The 21533-nt window shown below is 46.9% G+C and overlaps 2 protein-coding genes across 5 annotated transcripts in view; one reads left to right on the top strand and one right to left on the bottom strand.

The window, feature by feature from the left end:
- Positions 1–575: 575 nt before the first annotated feature.
- Positions 576–20581, bottom strand: TLCD3A (TLC domain containing 3A). Of its 4 annotated transcripts, none has more exons than XM_082605580.1 (5): positions 20255–20579; positions 8670–8753; positions 4306–4510; positions 2748–2843; positions 576–2296 (listed from the first exon to the last, which is right to left on the bottom strand). In XM_082605580.1, exons 1-5 carry the CDS (start codon positions 20365–20367, stop codon positions 2027–2029), a joined length of 768 nt encoding a protein of 255 aa, XP_082461706.1. In that variant the 5' UTR covers positions 20368–20579; the 3' UTR covers positions 576–2026. The 4 variants fall into 4 exon arrangements, with proteins under 4 accessions (XP_082461706.1, XP_082461705.1, XP_082461707.1 ...); XM_082605579.1 differs by lacking the exon at positions 20255–20579 and adding an exon at positions 9203–9452; XM_082605582.1 differs by lacking the exon at positions 4306–4510 and adding an exon at positions 9203–11252 and having other exon boundaries at positions 2164–2296; positions 20255–20382.
- Positions 20582–20654: 73 nt separating this feature from the next.
- VPS53 (VPS53 subunit of GARP complex) overlaps positions 20655–21533 on the top strand; it is a 133313-nt gene continuing 132434 nt past the window's right edge. Inside the window, exon 1 of the mRNA XM_082605577.1 lies at positions 20655–20868. Within this exon, the coding sequence (XP_082461703.1) occupies positions 20782–20868 (87 nt within the window). The 5' untranslated portion in view covers positions 20655–20781. The remainder of the gene's footprint in view (positions 20869–21533) is intronic.

Genomic DNA, 21533 nt, shown 5'->3' with positions numbered 1-21533 from the left:
CATTTGGGATCTAGTTCCCTGGCCAGGGATCGAACCCGGGCCCCCTGCACTGGGAGCGTGGCGTCTTAACCACTGCGCCACCAGGGAGGTAGTCCCGGTTGTCACGGTTTTGAAGAACATGTGGGAGCAGGGAACGGTGTGTGCAAATGCGTGCCCAGGATATATTCCAGAACCATGAGGACTCGTTAGTGAAGTGTTTAATTGGGAGGCAAGGAAGGACAGCTCCATACCCCGCATCACAGTGAGGCAGTATTGAAGTTCCCCACCACCACCACCTAAAGTGGGCTGGCTCTGTCTGCGGCCTACAGTTGGGTTTCCACCCTCCTGACTCCTAGTTGGGATTCACCTGGGAAGAGAAGAAAGGGCCTAAAGTTACGTGACCACTGGGCTAGAACTCTAGAACTCTGCAGTGTACTCTTGGCACCGTGAGTTACAGAAACATGTTAAGAGTGAGGTACGAGCTAGGCTGTGCTGGAGGCTGACGGCATTCACGCACCCCCTTCCCCTGCAACAGCCCACCTCTGCCAGTTTCACGGAGAAGAGCACAGAACAGAAACAATAGCACACAGCAGCCATTCAAGTTGGTCACAGGACAGGCCTCACCAGAAGTCGGCACGGATATATTTCACAACTGAGAATAAGTTGGAAAATATGAGTGCAATTTAGGCACCACAGGGGTGATTTATAAAGATACACTGATAGTAAACAAAACGGTAAAAAAAAATTACAGCGTTTTGTGTTTTAAACGGCACCCATTAAAGACTGAAATAGTCAAAATTGGAGACACTGTTACACACTCAGTACTTTAAAAGTTCACAAACAGTGGATTAAAAGGCACTTTTAAAAATCTAGTTTTTCACCACTGCTTGGGGAAAAAACTTCATGGTAGCAGTTTCTAAAACCCATCCTTGTTCAGGAACAATAAGTGTTGGCACCAGAGGATCCTATCTAAATGGTGGGTGAAGGAGTCAGTCCACAGAACATAATTTGGCCAGGGCTGACTTGCACTCTTGCTCTCCAGCCTTCCGTGGCTAAACGGCAGTAGGTCAGATAGGAACAGACTTTGGACCACAAGCTCTGGCTTACCAGGAGGCAGTCTAGATGAGACATCTCCTGGTTTGGAATACAGCAGTCCGTTCTGCTTCATAGGAAGAGGACAGTGTCAAAGAGGGGTTACCCAGTGAATAGCTCGGTAGCCATCATTTCACTTTACCCCTATAGTTTTTAATAAGAGCATCCTGTGTGTGTGGACATGGGGAGGGCTGGGCTTGAGGGACATGCTAAAAAGGGAATAGTATCTGTGACTGTTGACAGCAAGCTCACAAGTTTGACACTGGTCTAACCAAGTCAGCCTGCAGAGGTGCTGACCTATTGGCCTTCCTACCTACTCAGGTGCTTCAGGTTCCCTTCCCTGCCACCCACCCCGCCCTGCCAGTGAGACTCCTGATCGGAAGTCGGTAAACAGGAGAATTCAATGTTGGCACATGGATGAAAGGATGAAGGCAAATGACCAACAGGTTACCTAGTAAACAATAAAAAACCTACCTACCCACAATGATCTTCCCAGGCCAACATCACAAGAAAAGAACCAACCCATCACTTGCTTCTGCTGGCCCAGTACGTGTGGATACTCCCTGAGTGGCTGGAAAGGTGGGGAGCCACCAATATGAGGACCAGGCAGGTGCCCAGCTCCTTATCACCTTGGTCCACCTATCTCCACACCCCATGCTTCTACCTCCAGAGCCCTTGAGATAAGACCCAAGGAAGGATCCTTGGGCTTCACATTAAAACCACCTTGCGGCCAGTGGAGGTCTGATGGGATCCAAGAGTTGTTACTAAGAAAAAAGTGCTTTTGCAAAAGGGGCAGGTTAGAAGCGGGAGGCGGTAGGAATATTCTTTAGAAAAACTCAAATCCCTCTGCTTATCAATACCCAGAAGGCTGAAGCCACGCAGGGCACAACCTGCAGTTTGGTCCACGGGAATACTGAGTGGAGGAGGTGCCCTCACTGCCTGACTCATGGAGCAGTTAACCATCCTTTTTGGCTGGGGGAGCATCAAAGAGCCGGACTGCCTTCTTGCACAGCAGAGAGAACCAGTAGATCTGGGGAGCGATGAGGAAGGCGTTGGCCACATTGCAGTAGAAAGGAATGTGGAACGGCACTTGGAGCAGGCTCAGTCCCTGCTGCCGGCCGTAGGACCAGTACATGAAGGGGAAAAGGAGGATCCGACATAAGAAGAAGGTGGTCAGCGTGAGGATTCCATTCACCTTGTACAGCAGCGTGTGCTGCCGCTTTAGCTGCAAAAGAGGGAAGGAGAGCACAGGGTCACTTTCAGGGAATGACTAGCCTGAGTCCCACAACGGACAGGCCAAGCGTCTCCTTTTCCGACACTTGTAGAAGAGATGATTGAGCACTGCCGTATTTGTATATGCAGAGAGCCTCATATTGTTTCCAACAGTGACGTGAAATTTGATCTAAGCCACCCAGCTGACGGGAGCACAGGAACGGTGGGTTAGAGAAACTCTGTGACCAGGAAAAATATATATGAAGAACTGGATCAAATTTGAATCAAATGGACAATTTTTCAATCCCACTGGCTCAAAAGACCAACTGACCTTTAAGTCTGTTCAAGGGTCTCCTACCCCACTATTGGTAGCACTAAAGAAGTTTCTCCAGACCCTCTTAATCTACCAGGAGAAGCAGAGTCTGTTCCCTCGGCACTCTTTCTGCCACTCCTTTCATACGTGCCTGAATCAGAACTCTGCCCAGCGACACAAACGGAGTACTCAGTTCTGCCGTGAAGATGCAGCCAACAAAGAAGTCCCCAAGCTCTCCCCTAAGCCTCTGCAGAGGAAAAGAGGAAAAGGGGAAATAAGTAATGGAGGTTAAGGAACCACTGGAAGGAAAATTCTAACTAGGGCTATTGAAAAGGGTAACCCTGAGCAACCATGCAGGGAAATGGAAGTGCTAAACAGGCCAGTGTAGACCAGTTCACACTGTGCAGCCTCCATAGCAAGGGCACTTGGAATCCTCATGGTCCAGAGGCAACTGCATCACACACTGAGCTTTCTCTAGAATTTCAGTGTCAGCCAAAAGGAAGTCTGCAGCCCACTTTTGGGTATCCAACTTAGTCATGCCAAGGGCACTTAAGCCAGTTCAGTTCCACGAAATATGCACCAGGCCCCATGCCTGATGTCAGGGTCCCAACACAATCAAGAGAGACTTTAATATTAAAGAATGTCATGCACTCTACCTCTCCTTTTATCCCTTCAAGAAAGCAGTATAGGGAATTCCCTGGCGGTCAAGTGGTTAGGACTCGGCACTTTTGCTGCTGTGGCCCAGCTTCGATCCCTGGCTGGGGAACTAAGATCCCACAAGCCACAAGGCGTGGCCAAAACAAGCAAGCAAGCAGTATTAGGATAGCAGTTCTGTCTCTTAGTACCACCGAGCGAGGTACGTAAACTCGTAGAGCCCCAGTTTCTTCATCTATGGTATAGGGCTAATAATTTCTAATTATCATTTCTAATTATTTCTAATAATTTCTAATGATTATTAGAAAGCAACAAATTTTTTTTAAGATTTTTTTTTTGATGTAGACCATTTTTAAAGTCTTTATTGAATTTGTCACAATTTTGCTTCTGTTTTTTATGTTTTGGTTTTTTGGCCGTGAAGCATGTGGGATCTTAGCTCCCCGACCAGGGATCGAACCCGCACCCACTGCGTTGGAAGGTGAAGTACTAACCACTGGACCCCCAGGGAAGTCCCCAAGCTACAAGTTTTTAAATCAAGCACCTGTCACCTGGTAGGCACTTGGGAATTACTAGTCTCCCCTCTGCATTCCCATTTCTCTTCCTTGTTGGGTGAGTTTTTTTAATGGGAAAAAATGGATCTGGGGAGAAATTATGAGGCTATTTGCTTTGAGAGTCTGTGCTTTTGTGACATCAAAATAATGCAAACAGCCCTCTCTGGGCACTATCAGAGCAAATAACCAGTTGATGGAGCTACTCTTTCTTTAAGACAATTTTTATGTTGTTTTGTATTATGTATTGGTTTTATATTGTATGAACTAAAGGCAGAACCTTTGACAAATGCTCGGGTATCACAGAGGGCTGGGGGATTGCCAGTAAAGAGGATCACAGACATTTCAGATTTAATTCCTTTCTACACTGTGGCAGCAGCTGGCAGGAGGGCAGTGGGGGCAGCAGGAAAGGGGAAGAAAAGGGGGCAGCCTGACGGTTGGGACACCCAGTTCAACAGGAGAAACGAGTGGCTGAACCTACTGGTGCCTGTCCTGGGAGGCCATTACCTGTGCGACCGGCACAAGGACAAACAGAATAACTGCGTGGTGCGTGATCATGAGGCGGTTTTTACTTAGGAAGTTTCGAAAAATGGTGAGGGAATGTTTGCTGCTCTGGTCCCCGGTTCGGTACCATTCACAGAGGTACATGGCGTAGGAGTCATAGATCATGTATGGAATCAAAAACCAGACATACTCTCGGGCAAGCCAGTGCCTGAAAGAAAGCATATGGATGGTCCAAGAAGTAATTATGGATATCAGTTATGAAGGCTCACAGCCAGCCTCTTCTTAAAACACATCTGCATCAGCTTTGTACTTAATCAGCTGTTTTTACTCCAGATACTTTACAATGAACATGCTGAAGCTGACCAATAAGGAGAGTGAACAACCTTCTCTAAATTACAAGGCAAACTCGTAAGTGTCAAAGGTAGAAAGCAAGGATTCACTCAGCACCACGTGTTTCAGTGACTTGCCATCACTATTTGCCTGGTTTAGCTACTCATTTGTAATGGATTTTCTGGTACTTTGTGGTATAAGCTGACTTTGATACAGATATCTCTACCAGTGATTCAACAGACCCACCAAGAAACAGGTTTGGAAAGTGACCCAAATCCCAAATCCAGTATTTCCAGTTTAACTCTACTCAGTTGCTCAATAGTTGGGACATTACTCTGGCATCTGTTTGCAACCCCACTCTAGGGAGTTTCCAGGAAGTAACCCTGGCCACTCTCTTTACAATACTATGGCTAAACCCAGTTTCACTCAAGAAAAATATCTCTGCAAATGAGCGCAGAGCTCAAGGACTACCTTACAGTAGACAGATACCAAAAGAGAAGCTAGGACAAAAGACCAGTGTTCCCATTTACTTGTCCAAAGGGGTTGAATCAATATTTGCTGAGTCAAAATGATAGTTTATCACTGTCCCAGAGCAGATTAGAAGGGAAGTCTCTACAATTTCCAAAATTTTGTTCCCCAAATAGTCACTCTACAGAAAATCTACATGAAAAAAAAAAATCTAAATTGAAATTATGTACTATCCTGGGAAGGATTAGACTAAGTCAGCAAAGTTTTATCAAGCGCCCATGTTTAGGTAGAAGAAACCATTTAGTTTTATGGTTCTTAAACTACCTGAGGGCTTCCCTGGTGGCGCAGTGGTTGAGAGTGCGCCTGCCAATGCAGGGGACACGGGTTCATGCCCCGGTCCGGGAAAATCCCACATGCCGCGGAGCGGCTGGGCCCGTGAGCCATGGCCGCTGAGCCTGCGCGTCCGGAGCCTGTGCTCCACAGTGGGAGAGGCCACAACAGTGAGAGGCCCGCATACCACACACACACACAAAACTACCTGAACATCAGAATCGCTTGCAGTGCTTATAAAGGGCTCCAAGCCTCAGAGACTACACATGGTGTGCCCAGGACCTCAAATCTATATTTTTAACCTTGTCTTCATTTAACCTAAGGAGCCAGTCCACTGAACTGCAACATTGGGAATATAGAGTGCCATTCACATTTTTGTTCCTGAACGATTCCACACTTACCACAACAAAACTAAATAATGAGTAAGCAGTGAAACAGGCAAACAAGTAATGGCAAACAATATACATTCAGGGAAATTAATCAGCCAAGTTCCAATGGAGCAAAAAGATGCAATATTTATTCTACTGCCCACCTGTGGTCTCCATCGCTTTCTTGAAGCAAGTCCAAAGTAAAACAACTATGAAGAGCAATTAAAAACTCATCTGAAATATAACTGACCTCTCCCCTTGAGTGGAGCCTAGGGTTTTAAAATTTTGCACACAGTACCAATTCAATAAGATGCGAAATTGTGGCTGTTAGTTGAATTCCCTGAAGACTTACCAGTGAGCAATCTGGATTATAATCTTAGCTAGCACTAGCCTGGACCTTAACTTTTTTTTTTTTTTTTTGCGGTACGCTGGCCTCTCACTGTTGTGGCCTCTCCCGTTGCGGAGCACAGGCTCTGGACGCGCAGGCTCAGCGGCCATGGCTCATGGGCCCAGCCGCTCCGCGACATGTGGGATCTTCCTGGACCGGGGCACGAACCCATGTCCCCTGCATCGGCAGGCGGACTCTCAACCACTGCGCCACCAGGGAAGCCCGACCGTAACTTTTTTTATAAAATGAAGATAATTAAAAAAATAATAATAATAATCCTTGTCTTACTTTCCTGACAAAGTTATTGTGAAGATTAGAAAGTTAAAAGTATGAGAGTACTTTTATTATTATTATTATTATTATTATTATTTTTGGCCACACCACACAGTTTGTGGGATCTTAGTTCCCAGACCAGGGATTGAACCCAGGTCCTCGGCAGTCAGACCAGAGTCCTAACCACTGGACCGCCAGGTTCCTCTCAGTTCCCATTGAGGGTCCTTTTAAATGTAAAAAGTATCAGCACTTACTTAAATGTAAGTGAGGGCCTCCCTGGTGGCGCAGTGGTTGAGAGTCTGCCTGCCAATGCAGGGGATACGGGTTCGTGCCCCGGTCTGGGAGGATCCCATATGCCGCGGAGCGGCTGGGCCCGTGAGCCATGGCCGCTGGGCCTGCGCGTCCGGAGCCTGTGCTCCGCAACGGGAGAGGCCACAACAGTGAGAGGCCCGCATACCGCAAAAAAAAAAAAAAAAAATGTAAGTGAGCGGTGTGGCCAAAAAAAAAAAAAAAAAAAAAGGAAGCGCTTACATTGAGAAATAGGGATCTGGGTCTCTTTAAGGAGCTGATGAAACCCCTGGCTCCGCATCACACCCTGCAGATAATTTGGGAAGATTCATAGACACCCCCTCCTACCTACAGACATTCTATATGAAGGCCTAAAATTAAAAGACATAGAATAGAAAAATATTTGGATGTACAGACTATGAACCCCAAAGGGCTTTTTTTTTTCCAGATGATTAGGTGCCTTGAGAGCATCCTTGTGCATCCATGTAAGTTGAGGGCACAGAAGGTGGTGTCTGTCTCTATTTTGCAAGTAGAGGATGAATCTAAGGCATAAAGATATACAAAAGGAGGACCCTAAAAGCCAAACTTAGATTTGCTACCATGCTCAAGCCACTAAGACACATGGCTTCTGAGGGGAGAACACAACCGTGCTATAGAACTGAAAGTTAATTGTGTGCAGATCTCTTCCTGAAATGTGTAGCAGCTGCCTGCTGCTTGCCCTCAAGTGCCGTGGGGGCTGCATCTGCCTTAGCTTAATCTCTGCAAAGGAGGCAGGTTTCAAGTTTGACCTGACAAACTGGGGGCAGTGAGGGAGCTTGCTGCACCATCAGGAAATGCTGAATTAAAATAAACATTGAACCCAGCTGAGAAAATGCTGTTAGTCTTCGGTGTATGCAATCAAAGTCACTTGTCCTATCTTCTCTCAGCATCTACAATTCATCGCCAATAACTGGTTTTCTCTAAAAAAAAAAAAAAAAAAAAAAAGGGCAAAAGGAAAGCACGAACATCGTGATGGCAGGGTTAAGCCCAAATAAGAGCCAGGCACTAAGTTTGCAGGCCACAGTGAGATAGGTGCCCCTCTCGGGCTCCCCTCCCATTCCATTCCCAACAGGTGAAAGAGTCAACATGAGAAAGGGATCAGGAAAGGCTATTAATTTTCCCTGCACATATCACAATTGCTCTTCAACTTAACTGTGAGGAGGAAAGGGTGATTCTAGGAAGACAGGTGAAAAGGATGGCTTTGAAAGGATGGCTTTAAAATGGGGTGGGGGGCACACCACTGTTACCCAGGTCTAAATACTATACAAAGTAGACCAGCCTGGTCGCTATAATTTGTTTCACTGAATGCACATTTCCTGTCCTGCCTGTGGACTGAACTTTCACACCCATTCGAGTCAGTTTTCTGAAAGCTCCAGAAAACTCTTCATCACCTTTATCTTTCAGAGGAAAGACAAGAGCAGCATTTGTAAGGAAAGGGGTGGTGGATTTGTTCCTTTCCATAGCAGGGCTCTGCTAACCACACATCCTATCTTGGCCAATGAATGCTCCACAGCAGAACCCCAGGGAGATCATTTAAAAGAACCAAAAGCCATACTTTCACTTTTGAATAATTTTCACATTTATCTATCGCATAAAGAACCTGGGTCGTTGGACCACACTGTCCTCTAACACACCACCTTAAATCAGACTCAGGCTCTGTCATGGTCTAGCATTTCTTCAGTTTACTTTCTCCTAAGCTGGCGATGCTGAGGGTGAGGAGAGGAGGAGAGAACTAGTTATGGTGCCCAAGTTTCACCCATTAATCAGCTGCCTGACGGCACATGCTGATAAAGAACTAGGACCTGTGAGCCACTCAAATGCGGAAGCTTCGAAAAAGTCCAGCGCTGTGATCTGTATAGCTTTCACCTGGCATTGGATGTTACCTGTCGGTGATCACGTGGCTACAGGAGCGAATGATGATGATCCCAGACCCGGTGGCCAACACAGCCTGCACTGAAGAAACCAGCCTAACGTGCGATAGAAAAGAGAAAAGGGGGGAGGGGGGACGGGAAGCGTGCTCAGTCCAGTCCCATGGACAGCATGAAGCCAGAACTCTTCAACCTGACTTCTCCAGGCCGCCAGGGCGCCGAGGAAAACGGTAGGGCCGCCGCCGCGCTCCCGACTCCCAAAGCAGCTGGCAGATGTCAGCATCGGGGAGACGTCCCTCCCGGTCCTCATCAGTGTGGGCAGCCCCCCACCCTCCAGCCTGCTCCCGCTCCACCCTCCTCCGCCTCCCTCCCTCCGGGGGCAGTCTTCACAGGGTCCTCGGAGCGCTCCGGCCCGCGCCGTGGACTGGGCGAGGACCCGGGAGGCGGCCCCCTCGCTTCCTGTCGCCCCCCTTTTCCGCCCTGGGCTCGGCGTTGGGCGGGCGCAGCCGGGATGCGTGGTCGGGCGGCGGCGCGGCCTCGCCCCGTACCTGGTGCTGATCAGCACGCAGTCGTTCTGGGTCCAGGCGGGCCGAGCGCGCCGCAGCCCCCAGGTGCAGAGCCCGAAGAGCCCCGGGAAGAAGAGCGAGCCGCAGGCCAGCGGCAGCAGCATGGGTGCTCGGGCTCGGCCGCCTAGCTCGGCGCCCTCGGCGTGGCTCGGTCGGCTCCGCGCGCGCGGCTCCGGGACTGACGCGGCCCGCCCGCCCCTATTTCTACCCTCCGCCCTCCGCCCCCCGTCCCGGCCCCGGCCCCGGCCCCGGCCCGCCGCGACTCCGGCAGCCGCCGGGCGCTGGTCCCTAGCCCGCGGCGCCACTCCCCGCGTGACCAGGCCGCGGACCGCGATAGGAGCGGGCTGGCCGGGCGGGGCGGGGTCTCGCCGCCACCGCCCCTGGGCCCCGAGGCTCCCCCTGGTTTCCCGGCCGGCGAGGAGGCGGCAGCGGGAGGTGCTGCCCGCCGGGCCCCGAGTGAGCGGACGCTGCGCACCCGACCAGCGCGCGAGTGGCCGCCGCCGGGCCGAGGCTGTGGAGGAAGTGCCGAGGCTCTCGGGGCTTCTGTTCCGTCACCGCTGACGCCTCCTCCTCTCTCGGGGACCCGCCTGGCTGACGAACTGCCCCGCACCTGCCCACCGGGCGACGCGGGCGGGTGGGGGAGGCCCCGACAGGGCCAGGTAGGAAAAGGCTCCGGGCCTAGACCCCCCCGACCAGCAGGGTGGGGTGAGCCCGCGGGGCAGGGGCGTGGCCCGGCGGGAACAGGGCAGTGGGCGTCTCTCCCGGCGAAGGAAGGAGAGGGCGGGTGGGCTTGAGGCCGTCTGCTCGCCTGACTTATCTATGAAGCACTCCCGCTTCCAAGTGGGAGGCTTAAGGAAATGGTCTTTCTGCCGGCCAGAGATGGCTTTTCCACGTCCTGCCAACCGCCGAAATTTCTCCAGAGGAGCATCGATCCAGCAGTTCCTCTCTCAAGCCACACATCGAGGTGGAATCTCACGGCTGCAGACTTTCCGTGGTACTGCGGTACTGTCTCTAGGCTTTGGGTCAAGATGCTGTCCCGTCTTGGTGACTGTTTCGTTGTTGTTGTTGACAGCGTTGTCCTTACTTCAAAGTTCTCGGGCCAAATGCCCTGAACTTGGGTGGGCGGAATCGAATCATTTTCATTCAGCACCAGGCACGTGGCACCAATACAGTAACTTCAGTATTACCGGCTTCTCTTCTCTTGGGACTTGCCAGAGTTTTACTTTGGTCTGTATCTTCCTCAGCTTACGAATGTGGGGGGAAAGACAATTCGTTTATGTCTACAGCACTTGAAAGGTACTGTGGGTCTCTTCAAATCGCCATCATGCAAAATGCTAACCAAAGCCCCATAAGAGTACTTTGGAACATCTGGGCTCAGCCTCCCTGGGCCAGTTTCCTTATTTGTGAAATGAAAAAGCTGAATTACAAGTTCTCTTAGGTTCTTCCAGCTCAAAATTCTTAAGATTCTACGACTTTTATAAGGTAACATTATTTCTTTAGATGTCAATTAAATTTCTCTAACATGGCTGTTGCTGGTGTAGAAGCCGATGTAAACACAGCTTTTAACGTCGTCGTATATGTAGTTAAGGTGAGGGATTTAGGAAGCAACATTAAGGAAGCAGAAAACCCAAAGAAAAGTCTGATATTTCTTCCACTTAGGGCAACATCTCTAACTCCCAAATTCACCAGTAACACCCTTGGTGAAATAAGAAGGATACTTCAATTTGGTAGCAAGATATCTGGCTAATAAAAAGCTTTCTGTACATTCACATTTGCATGTGGGTAAAGGACAGCTATCTTCCATTCTCTCCAGAACAACAAATCCTTCTGCATTGCAATTTCTACTCCCTACCCGTTTATCCCAGTCACCTCCAGCTCCAGCTTTTCCAGAGAGGGACAAGTGGTCACAAGTCCTCCCTGCCTTCTCTTCTTAAAGGGGTCAGCAACATACATCAAGGATACCAATACTTTTCAGTGATGGGAATCAATCTACTCCCTATGCAAGAAGTCGTTTGTACAGCTCTTAAGGAGTCTATGAAATGAAAACAAAACAACAGATGTTTCATGCATAGAAAATAACCAGTAAAATCAGTTTCCAACACCATGCTCATGAAGTCACCAAAATGTTTAGGTTGAATCACCAGAAGGGCAACAAGCATAAAGTGAGCCCTGGCTTTTCAAGTGGGCAAACGATAAAGTCAAAAAGCATCAAGCTCGTTTTTACACAAACTTCTACTCACCCTTCAGAAGTCTTGAGTCAAATGTTTCCTCCTGCAAGAAGGTTTCAATTTACCTGTCTCTCCAGGCAGGTTTATAAGTTCATTTTCTAAACTGCCTTTGCATTTGAGTAGTGAGCATGTTGGTTTTTATTTGTATGCGCTTTCCTTGAAGCAGGACCATGTCGGGAATTCCCTGGCGGTCCAGTGGTTAGGACTAGGTGCTCTCACTGGCAGGCCCAGGTTCGATCCCTGGTTGGGGAACTAAGATCCTGCATGCCGTTTGGCACGGCCAAAAAAAACCCCAAAAAACAACAACAAAAAAACCCAGAATCTTTTTGTTTTGTTTCCTAAGTTATACCTGGCACATTGCAAGCGCTCAAGAGATGTTGGATACTTTTTAAAGCTAATGCTTATTGAGTACTTACCATGTGCCAGGTACTGGATCCAACATTTTGCATGAGTTATCTCATTGGTTCCTCACGAAAAATCTGTTGTCCTCACTCTGTGTGAGTGAGTGTGTGTCTGCAAAATGAGGCCCAAAGCAACTAAAATATTGCTAAGGTCACACTGCTGGTAGCAGAGTTGGGATTTGAATTCAGTATTTTCTGCCTTCAAGGTCAATGTGCTTAATGACTATTCTGCCTTCAAACTTGATAAGCAAGGAGAGAGTACATAATTCTTTTTCACAATGTGGTTTCTGAGTAATAACCACTGTTCCTAATTGTTTACCCACAAATATAAATGTGCGGGGTGGAGTTTATGGGCTCTGATGCTGCTATTATTAACGCCATTTTATATTTATATATAACTATAATTTTTCAAAGCACTTTACATATATTATCTCACTTGGTTCTCGAAATAACCCAGTGAGGTAGGTGAACATATTATTTTCATTTTATAGATAAGGAGACTTGGATGCAAATGGTAAACTGAATTGCCACCCTACGAAGTGGCAAGTCTCAAATTAGCACCCTGGACTCCTGATTCGTGTTCCAGGGTGATTTCAACTACCTCATGCTGTAGGGTTGGGATTTAAGGAGGTTTTGATTATGCTTCCTTTGTGGGTTTCAGGCGTGAGCTTGGGTTACTGGATGTTAAGACTTCTTTACCGAATCAGAGTTACACCCCTTGAATGGGAACTAATAAAGCTCCCAGTTTGGGAGGGCTGTGGTGGGCTTTCTAGGTGGTTTCTTCTGCCACTGAGGTATATGATCCTGTTTTTCTGTCCCCATCTCTTCCATTCCTTTAGATCCCAATCTGGATACCATTAGGGGATAAGATACACGACTCTCCCCACGTCTGCTCCCTGGTTTCTCCAACCTTAAATTGAAAATTCCATATTTACTTATAGAATGCTTTGAGAATACTCAAGTGAATATCATTATGTGATGTGTGGGCTGCTACCTTGCATCTATCGGAAAAAAGGTTGAGATTCACACGTGAAACATCTTCACATCAAGCATCTGAACTGAAAGAGAACTTGGAGGTCTCCATCCACTCATCTACTTTAGAAGTCATAACAGAGAAAATGAAACATTACTGAAATGAAAATTATTTTGTTTAGAACCTCACTTCCTTTCTGCATTAGGGACAGGTGAAGCAGAAACAGAGCAGGAACGAGGAGAAAAGGAGAAATGAAGTGATAGGAAGAGACATGGAGAGACAGACACAGCAGAGAAAGAAGATCCATCGGAAGAGACTGAGATAGATACAGGGAATAAAAAGACCAAGATACAGCCTTCAACACAGGAAAACAGGCATAGAGATACGGATCCAGAGATTGGAATTCACAACAAGCGAACAAGAGGAAACGGGCTGTAAGACGTAGAGAAAGATGAAATGAGGCAGACAAAGAGAAAGACAGTGATGGCCGTTAATGGAACATCGCTCCCTTCAGGCTACCATCAGCAAAAGCCAGACAGCATTTCAAGGAGGCAGCTTGCTCTCAGGATTCAGAGTGTGGCCAGGAGGAAGTTAGTTGCCTGCCCTTTTTTTTCCTCTTGTACTTTGCACTCAGTAACACCACCTGATCAACACCTTTCACTGATACCTGCATTTGTGTTTCCCCTCCAGACAGAATGCTCCTGATGGGCAGGTGGGGCCTATCTGTCCAGGAGGCAGCCATGGCATTCAGCTCCAGGGTTAGGAGTAGCGGACCTGAGTGCCCGTTTTGGCTCTGCTACTCAGAAGCTGTGTGACATGGAGAAAACTCCCTACCCTTCCCTGTAAATGGGGGTTCCTCTACGTAACTCACAGGGTGGCTGTGAGAATTAGGTGAGATCTTTTCAAAAATACATGTAAACTATATGCAGGGCAGGGACTTCCCTGGCGGTCCAGTGGTTAAGACTCCACGCTTCCACTGCAGGGGGCACAGGTTCGATCCCTGGACCAGGAACTAAGATCCCACATGCCACTTGGCGCAGACAAAAAAAAAAAAAAAAACTATATGCAGGGCAGAGGCCAGGGATTATTGGTCTTTCTCTTGGTAACCCCACAGCACTGTAACTTGCTGGTAAGCTTCTCAATAAACATCTATTGGGTTGAAGATGCCCTAGGCCTGCCTTAGCCAGCTTCCAGACTGCAGCTTCCTCAGTTTTATCCCGGACTATTTGCAATAGCAAACTGTGAGTCCGAGAAGCACAGTCACACACAAGCACGTGGCTTTGGCAAACAGTGGCCACAGCTGCACACCGCAGGAAAGTCTTTGCTTTTGTACACAGTGATAATGATCCCTGTCAACAAAAACCATAATTTACAGAAAGAGCTGATTATATAGTGCTTGCCTTTGTGTATTGCTCTATGTTTTTTCAAAGTCCTTTCACATACGCCTTTCCTTTGCTATAAATGCAAAAATTTGCTTGTTGGCAGATGGCTACACCTAACTAAAGGTAGAGTGAGTCCTACAAGCTTAAAAAGTATTCAAGGACTTTGATCCATTAAGGAAATTACCTTTGAAATGAGTTAGAACCAGCAAATTGCTGTGAACAAATTCAGCTGCCTTCTTAAATCATCAGGTCAACAATTTTCAGTGTCTTCATGTCTCATAAGTAATTCCATAAAAGATTGATTTTGCTTACTTTAACTCATATTATTTCTTCCTTTTTTTAAAAGTTTTTTGGTCATTAATACTTTAAAAAGTAAAACCTGTGCAATATGGAAAATAATAATCATAAATAATGCCACCACTGAGAGATAATACTCTCAGATTATTAACATTTTAGTAGAATTCTTCCCAGTCTTCTTTGTATGCATTTATTATATATTTCATTGAGATCATGCTTTAAATTAATTTTTTAAATTTTATTTATTTACTTTTAGCTGTGGTTAGGTCTTCGTCACTGCTCCTGGGCTTTCTCTAGTTGTGGTGAGCGGGGGATACTCTTTGTTGTGGTGCGCAGACTTCTCATTGCGGTGGCTTCTCTTGTTGCGGAGCACGGGCTCTAGGCGCGCGGGCTTCGGTAGTTGTGGCACGTGGGCTCAGTAGTGGTGGCTTGCAGGCTCTAGAGCACAGGCTCAGTAGTTGTGGCGCACGGGCTTAGTTGCTCTGTGGCATGTGGGATCTTCCCAGACCAGGGCTCAAACCCGAGTCCCCTGCATTGGCAGGTGGATTCTTAACCACTGCACCACCAGGGAAGTCCCTTTAAATTAATTTTGAATATTAATATTTCACTTATCATAAGCATTTTCAATGTTAAGATTTTCACATACCTCGTTTTTAATAAGTCAGAAGTGATTTGATATTTTAATTATTGTAGATTATCTTTCAAAGTGGGTTTTCACTGGTTTTGAAAGGAATTCTTGGGGTGAGAGCAGGTTTGTTCATAGACACATCTTGGCACACAAACATAGACAATGCCTTCATCCCTTCTGGTAACTTTATCCTTAAAAATATTAAGATTCTCATCCTTACTAGCACCCTCAGTTTCTGTTTTTAAAGTGGCATCATAATATCTATAGCAACCCAAGCTCCTATTTAAGTATCTAGTTTTTTCTTTTTATAGGCTGAGCTCTATTAACCTATGTAGTAAACTGCAGTTATGTAGGTGCTTGGTACTTAAGAAATGAATGAAGGAAAAGCATTCCTGTGAAGCTAAGTCTGTAGTGTCCTGTGCCATGCACAGTCAATCTTAACGCCAAGAATTAATTACAGCTCAGCAAGATTGTAGGTGAAAACGTAAATGCCGGAAACTAAGAACTAGCATTCAAAAAGATACATGCACCCCTATGTTCACAGCAGCACTATTCACAATAGGCAAGGCATGGAAACAACCTAAATGTTCATCGACAGCTGAATAGATAAAGAAGATGTGGTACGTATATACAGTGGAATACTACTCAGTCATAAAAAAGAATGAAATAATGCCATTTGCAGCAACATGAATGTATGTAGAGATTATCATACTAAGTGAAGTCAGAAATAGAAAGGAAAATACCATACAACATCACTTATACGTGGAATCTAAAATATGACACAGGATTTCCCTGGTGGTGCAGTGGTTAAGAATCCGCCTGGCAATGCAGGGGACACAGGTTTGAGCCCTGGTCCGGGAAGATCCCATATGCCGCAGAGCAACTAAGCCCGTGTGCCACAACTACTGAGCCTACGCTCTAGAGCCCACAAGCCATAACCACTGAGCCCATGTGCCACGACTGCTGAAGTCCACACGCCTAGAGCCCGTGCTCTGCAACAAGAGAAGCCACCACAATGAGAAGCCCGTGCACTGCAACAAAGAGTAGCCCCCGCTCGCCACGACTATAGAAAGCCCACACGCAGCAACCAAGACCCAACGCAGCCAAAAATAAATAAATAAATTTTAAAAACTTTAAAAAAAAAAAGAAATAACATATATGTGGAATTCCCTGGTGGTCCAGTGGTTAGGACTCCGAGCTTCCACTGCAGGGGGCCCAGGTTCAATCCCTGGTCAGGGAACTAGGATCCCACAAGCCTTCTGGCCAAGATAATAATAATAACATATATGAAAACATTTACACTGTTCATTAAAGTACTATGTAAATGCACTATATTGTATTAGTCCCTGAAACCATTTGCTGTCATTTGGTGTAGTGGATTAATTCTGCCCGTAAAATGCTGTATAAATACCCCGGGCGCTAACCGATTGCACTACTGGACTGCCTCTCCATCAAATGCTAAACTCTAAACCCAACAGATAAATGTGCTTAGGCTAGGGCAGTGAGGGCAAAGATAAAGAGAAACCGATGATAAGCAAAGTGAAGATTTTCACAGGCATTTGAAAATGTGTGACTGACACTAAGGAGAGAAAGCCAAGTGCGGACAGAAAAGATGTGGAGACTAGAGATGGCTGTGAGAGTGATCTCTCAAAGCAACAAATCTCCATGGGGGATTGGGGTGGAGGAAGCTATCGAATATTGAACAATGTTATATTTAGGACATAAAAGTTTTTTTTTTTTTTTTTTTTGCGGTACACGGGCCTCTCACTGTTGTGGCCTCTCCCATTGCAGAGCACAGGCTCCGGACACGCAGGCTCAGCGGCCATGGCTCACGGGCCCAGCACTCCGCGGCATGTGGGATCCTCCCCGACCGGGGCAGGAACCCATGTCCCCTGCATCAGCAGGCGGACTCAACCACTGTGCCACCAGGGAAGCCCTAGCCTGTTGCTATTTAATGCAGTTTTCTTCACCTGATGTCCACCTATCTCTCTGCTCTTTTATCTTCCTAGACTTTTGTACCGTGTAACTCTCTTAAACCCAAACTTACATTCATTATTATTATCTTATCTGGAAATAGGGAGAAGGGGGAGAAGGGAGTTGGGAGCGTCAGCACAGGGAAAGGTTGGGGTTGCAGGGGGAATGCAATGAGAGTTGACAAGGCACTTGTAAAGGGACAATCAGTGGCCATGGGACAGCATGACTTTGTATTGGAGACGGTCACCCTGGTATCATGACTCTCCACGACATTGTGGGCCACTTGGAAGCAGAGAAAACAAAAATGAGGGGACTAGGGCTGATGACAGGCCTGGTAAGCTGGTCCTGTCACTCCTCTGCTTACAATCCTTCAAAGGCTTCCCATCTCTCAAATGACCTTCAAGAGTCTCCACCATCTGGCACTGCCCATTTCTTCGGCCTCTTCTTGTTCCATTCTCCCCTCGGCTTTGAAAGTCCCATCACCCTGGCCAATTTCTTCTATCTTCGTGCTTTTGCATATACTGTTCCTTTTGTCTGTCATCTCCTGTTCACACCCCACCCTTTGCTTCAGCTTAAAAGTCACTTCCTCAAAGAAGCCTCTCCTGACCCCCCAAATCCAATCAGAGCACTCTATCAATATCGTCTTTCATAGTATGCTTTACTTGTCTTTCATTAGACCTAACACAATTCTTTGCTTATTTGTATGAATACCCTTTTCATACCTGGAAATAGTTCCGTGGAGGCAGGCACTTGGTCTATTTGGTCGGTTGCTAAAGTCCCAGCACCTGGCCTAGTGCCTATTGCCAGCGGGAACATTCATTTATTCGTTCAATAAATTTATTGAACGAATGAATGAATGGCAGGAAGAGTTGGTTATGGAACCTTGGGGACGTTTTTTGTTAGTTTTTAACTACATCCCAATTTTCTCATCTGTGAATAGCAGATGATGATAATAACTACCAACCTCAGCACTGCCATGTAGATTGAGACAATGTATACTTAGCATGGTACCTGGCATATAATAAGGGCTAGGAAATGTGAGCTATTATTATCATCATTAAACATAAGCGCTGTGAGCAACCAGAACGCTCATCCATTGCTGGCAGGAATGCGAAAATGATAACAGCCCACTTTGGAAAACAGTTGACCAGTTTCTTATAAACACAGACTTACTATACAACCCAACAATCCCGCTTCTACGTATTTACCCAAGTGAAATGAAAATTTATGTTCACACAAAAACCTGCATATGAATGTTTATAGCAGTTTTATTCATAATTGCCCCAAACTAGAAACAACCCAAACGTCCTTCAGCCAGGGAATGGATAAACAAACTGTGGTATATCCAGATAGTGGATTACCACTCAGCAAGAAGAAATAAACTACTGATCCATGCGACGACATGGATGATATACAAATGTATTATGTTGAGTGAAAGAAGCCAGACTCAAGAGGTGACATATTGTATGATCCCATTTATATGACATTCTGGAAAAGTCAAACTATAGGGACAGAAATCTAGTCAGTGGTTGCCAGGGGATGAGGTGGGGCATGAGAGAATTTGGGGGGATGATGGAACTGTCCTAGGATTTGATTGTGACAGTGGTTACATGACGATATGCATTTATTAAAACAGCATTCTAAACGACATGGGTGGATTTTACTGTATATAAATTATTTCTTACTGTATATAAAAAATGAAAAACATCCAAGACAGATGGATAAAATTATCATTTCCTTTAAAAAAAATAAAAGGCATTTATGGGCTTCCCTGGTGGCGAAGTGGTTGAGAGTCCGCCTGCCGATGCAGGGGACACGGGTTTGTGCCCTGGTCCAGGAAGATCCCACATGCCGCAGAGCGGCTGGGCCCATGAGCCATGGCCGCTGAGCCTGCGCATCCAAAGCCTGTGCTCCACAGCGGGAGAAGCCACAACAGTGAGAGGCCCGCGTACCGCAAAAAAAAAAAAAAAAAGGCATTTATATTTCTGATTATAAAAATGCTACAGGCTCATAGACATTTTGGGAAAATGTGCAAAAAGTAATATTTCTTGCTATAATTTTTATAGGCACAAAATACACACACATGTAAACTCGGACCATGCTGTATATTTTTGCTTTCTGAATATATTATGCATATTTTCCCATATCATTAAATAATTTTCAAAAACCAAGATTTTGAATCAGTAATATTCTATTATGTAACCGATTTATATTTTTAAGCCTTCCTTTACTGTTAGAAATTATATCGCTCCCATCTTTTTGTGCAAAAAGTAATATTTTGTGCAAAATATTTTGTGCAAAATACTTTTGTGCAAAATATTTTGTGCAAAATACTTTTATTACTTTTGTGCAAAAAGTAATGTGCAAAAAGTAATATTTCTTGCTATAATTTTTATAGGCACAAAATACACACACATGTAAACTCGGACCATGCTGTATATTTTTGCTTTCTGAAATATATTATGCATATTTTCCCATGTCATTAAATAATTTTCAAAAACCATGATTTTGAATCAGTAATATTCTATTATGTAACCGATTTATATTTTTAAGCCTTCCTTTACTGTTAGAAATTATATTGCTCCCATCTTTTTTTTTTTACCACAATTTTGATTAAAAAAAAAAAAAGCTCATTGGGGCCAGGGACACTTCATCATTGAGTTTTACCATGTGTAACTGGTAAAACAACTCTTCCCTTGTCTGCAATTATCTCGTTGTGTCTGGAGGAAAAGTAGTTCCACAGGGTGACCTGGCTTTTTCCTTTGTGGTGCATAAGGTCTAGACACACTCATATTACCTGTATTACTAGCTTAAATTTGCATAGCGCTTTTAATTTTTCTCTCTCGCCACATCCTTGCAGGGTAAGCAGGGCCGATGTAGTAATTTGTCCAAGATCACACAGCTCATCATTCGTGGACCGTGACTTCCACTCCAGCTACTCAGTCTCAGAAAGTCAACATTTCCCCAGGGCGGGTCACTGCCTAATCTGGCTCTTTTTCCCCGCCCCCGCTACTGCCACTGAGCAAGGGGCCCCTGGGTGTGGACGCCCCCAGAAAACGCTGCCTAGAAGCTTGGCACACGGGGAATTTAACTTTTGTCAAGTGGACAAATTCCCATCCTACAAATTGTCCTTGGCAACATCGCCACTTACCAGCTGGGGTCATTTCTCCCCCGATGGCTGGGGGGACACCTACTGCCACTGAGCAAGGGGCCCCTGGGAGCAGAAGGATCGCCGGCCTCGCTGCCCGTGAGAGTTGCTGTCATTCGATCGCGACGCTGCGGGGCGCACCCTCACTGGGGGGTCCTGCCGGAGCGGCCGGGCCCTCCCCAGCGTCAGGGCCCAAGTGGGGAGGGCGCCTTCGGCGAGGTGAAGCGGGTCTCCACCATCTTAAGGAGGGGTACCAGGGCAGGTGGGGGCCGCCGGACTACAGGGCTGCCCAGGGAGACTACGGGAGGTGACAGGAACGCCTCCTCCGTGGGACCAGAGGTCAGTCCTCCGCTATCCCAGAATGCCCCGGATCCCGGAAGTGCCTGGCTTCCCGGAAGTGCCCGACTGGGTGACAGAGCCCAGGCTGGCTGGAGCGCTGCCGCTGGAGGGTTGCTGTTCTGGGGCGTGGGTGGCCGCAGGACGTGCGGCTCGGGGTAGGGGTGGGCGCCGGGAGGGAGCTGGGCGGCAGGATGATGGAGGAGGAGGAACTGGAGTTCGTGGAGGAGCTGGAAGCCGTGCTGCAGCTCACGCCCGACGTGCAGCTCGCCATCGAGCAGGTGAGCGTTCCGCCCCTCGACGGGAGGAGAGTGCGGAGGCTGGGGCAGCTCTGGGGGTGGGACCTGGGGTGGGACGCCGAGGAAGCGGTCTTCGTGGGAGACGTGGGAGCTAGGCGCAGAAGGGCAAGGAAAGGTTTTGGTGGGAGGTGGTGGTGGGAAGGGGTTTCTGAATCTAGAGGAGGGAGAGAATCTTTTCTAGGCCTTGATTGTCTTTGGAGGGTGGGGCATCCTGGTGGGTTTGGGCAAAGGAGCTGTGTCTCCTGAAAGGATGCATCTAGAAGAAAGGCCCTCATGGGTAGCAACCTCAGGTTTTGGGGGTTGCGGGGCTGTTCATCCATTTATCAGGCTGGTGTCGCAGTGTTCCGGATTCTCCATCTAGCCCCTTGTGAGTGACTCGGAATTGAGGGGAGGAGGTAACCTCTATTTTGGAAGCATATCGCAAAGCAGAGGGGCAAAGGTTAAAAGCAAAAAACAAAAAACCCTTTACCATACTTAGTTGAGAATTCCTGCTGTTGATTAGTTTGGGTTAGGTTGAAGAATATTCCCAGGTGGCTTCTCTTCCCTGCAGGAACTCTTTAGTTGACTAAATTCTCTTGTCAAGTGTATGGAGTTTTTAAGAGTGATGATATTAGAAATAGCAATTTAGACCCTTGTACAGGGTATCG

The sequence above is a fragment of the Mesoplodon mirus genome (genome assembly GCF_964341445.2).
Source record: "Mesoplodon mirus genome assembly, chromosome: 18".
NCBI lineage: Eukaryota > Metazoa > Chordata > Mammalia > Artiodactyla > Ziphiidae > Mesoplodon > Mesoplodon mirus.
Note: the sequence above shows the minus strand (reverse complement) of the source record. Positions and strands in the feature narration are given on the sequence as shown.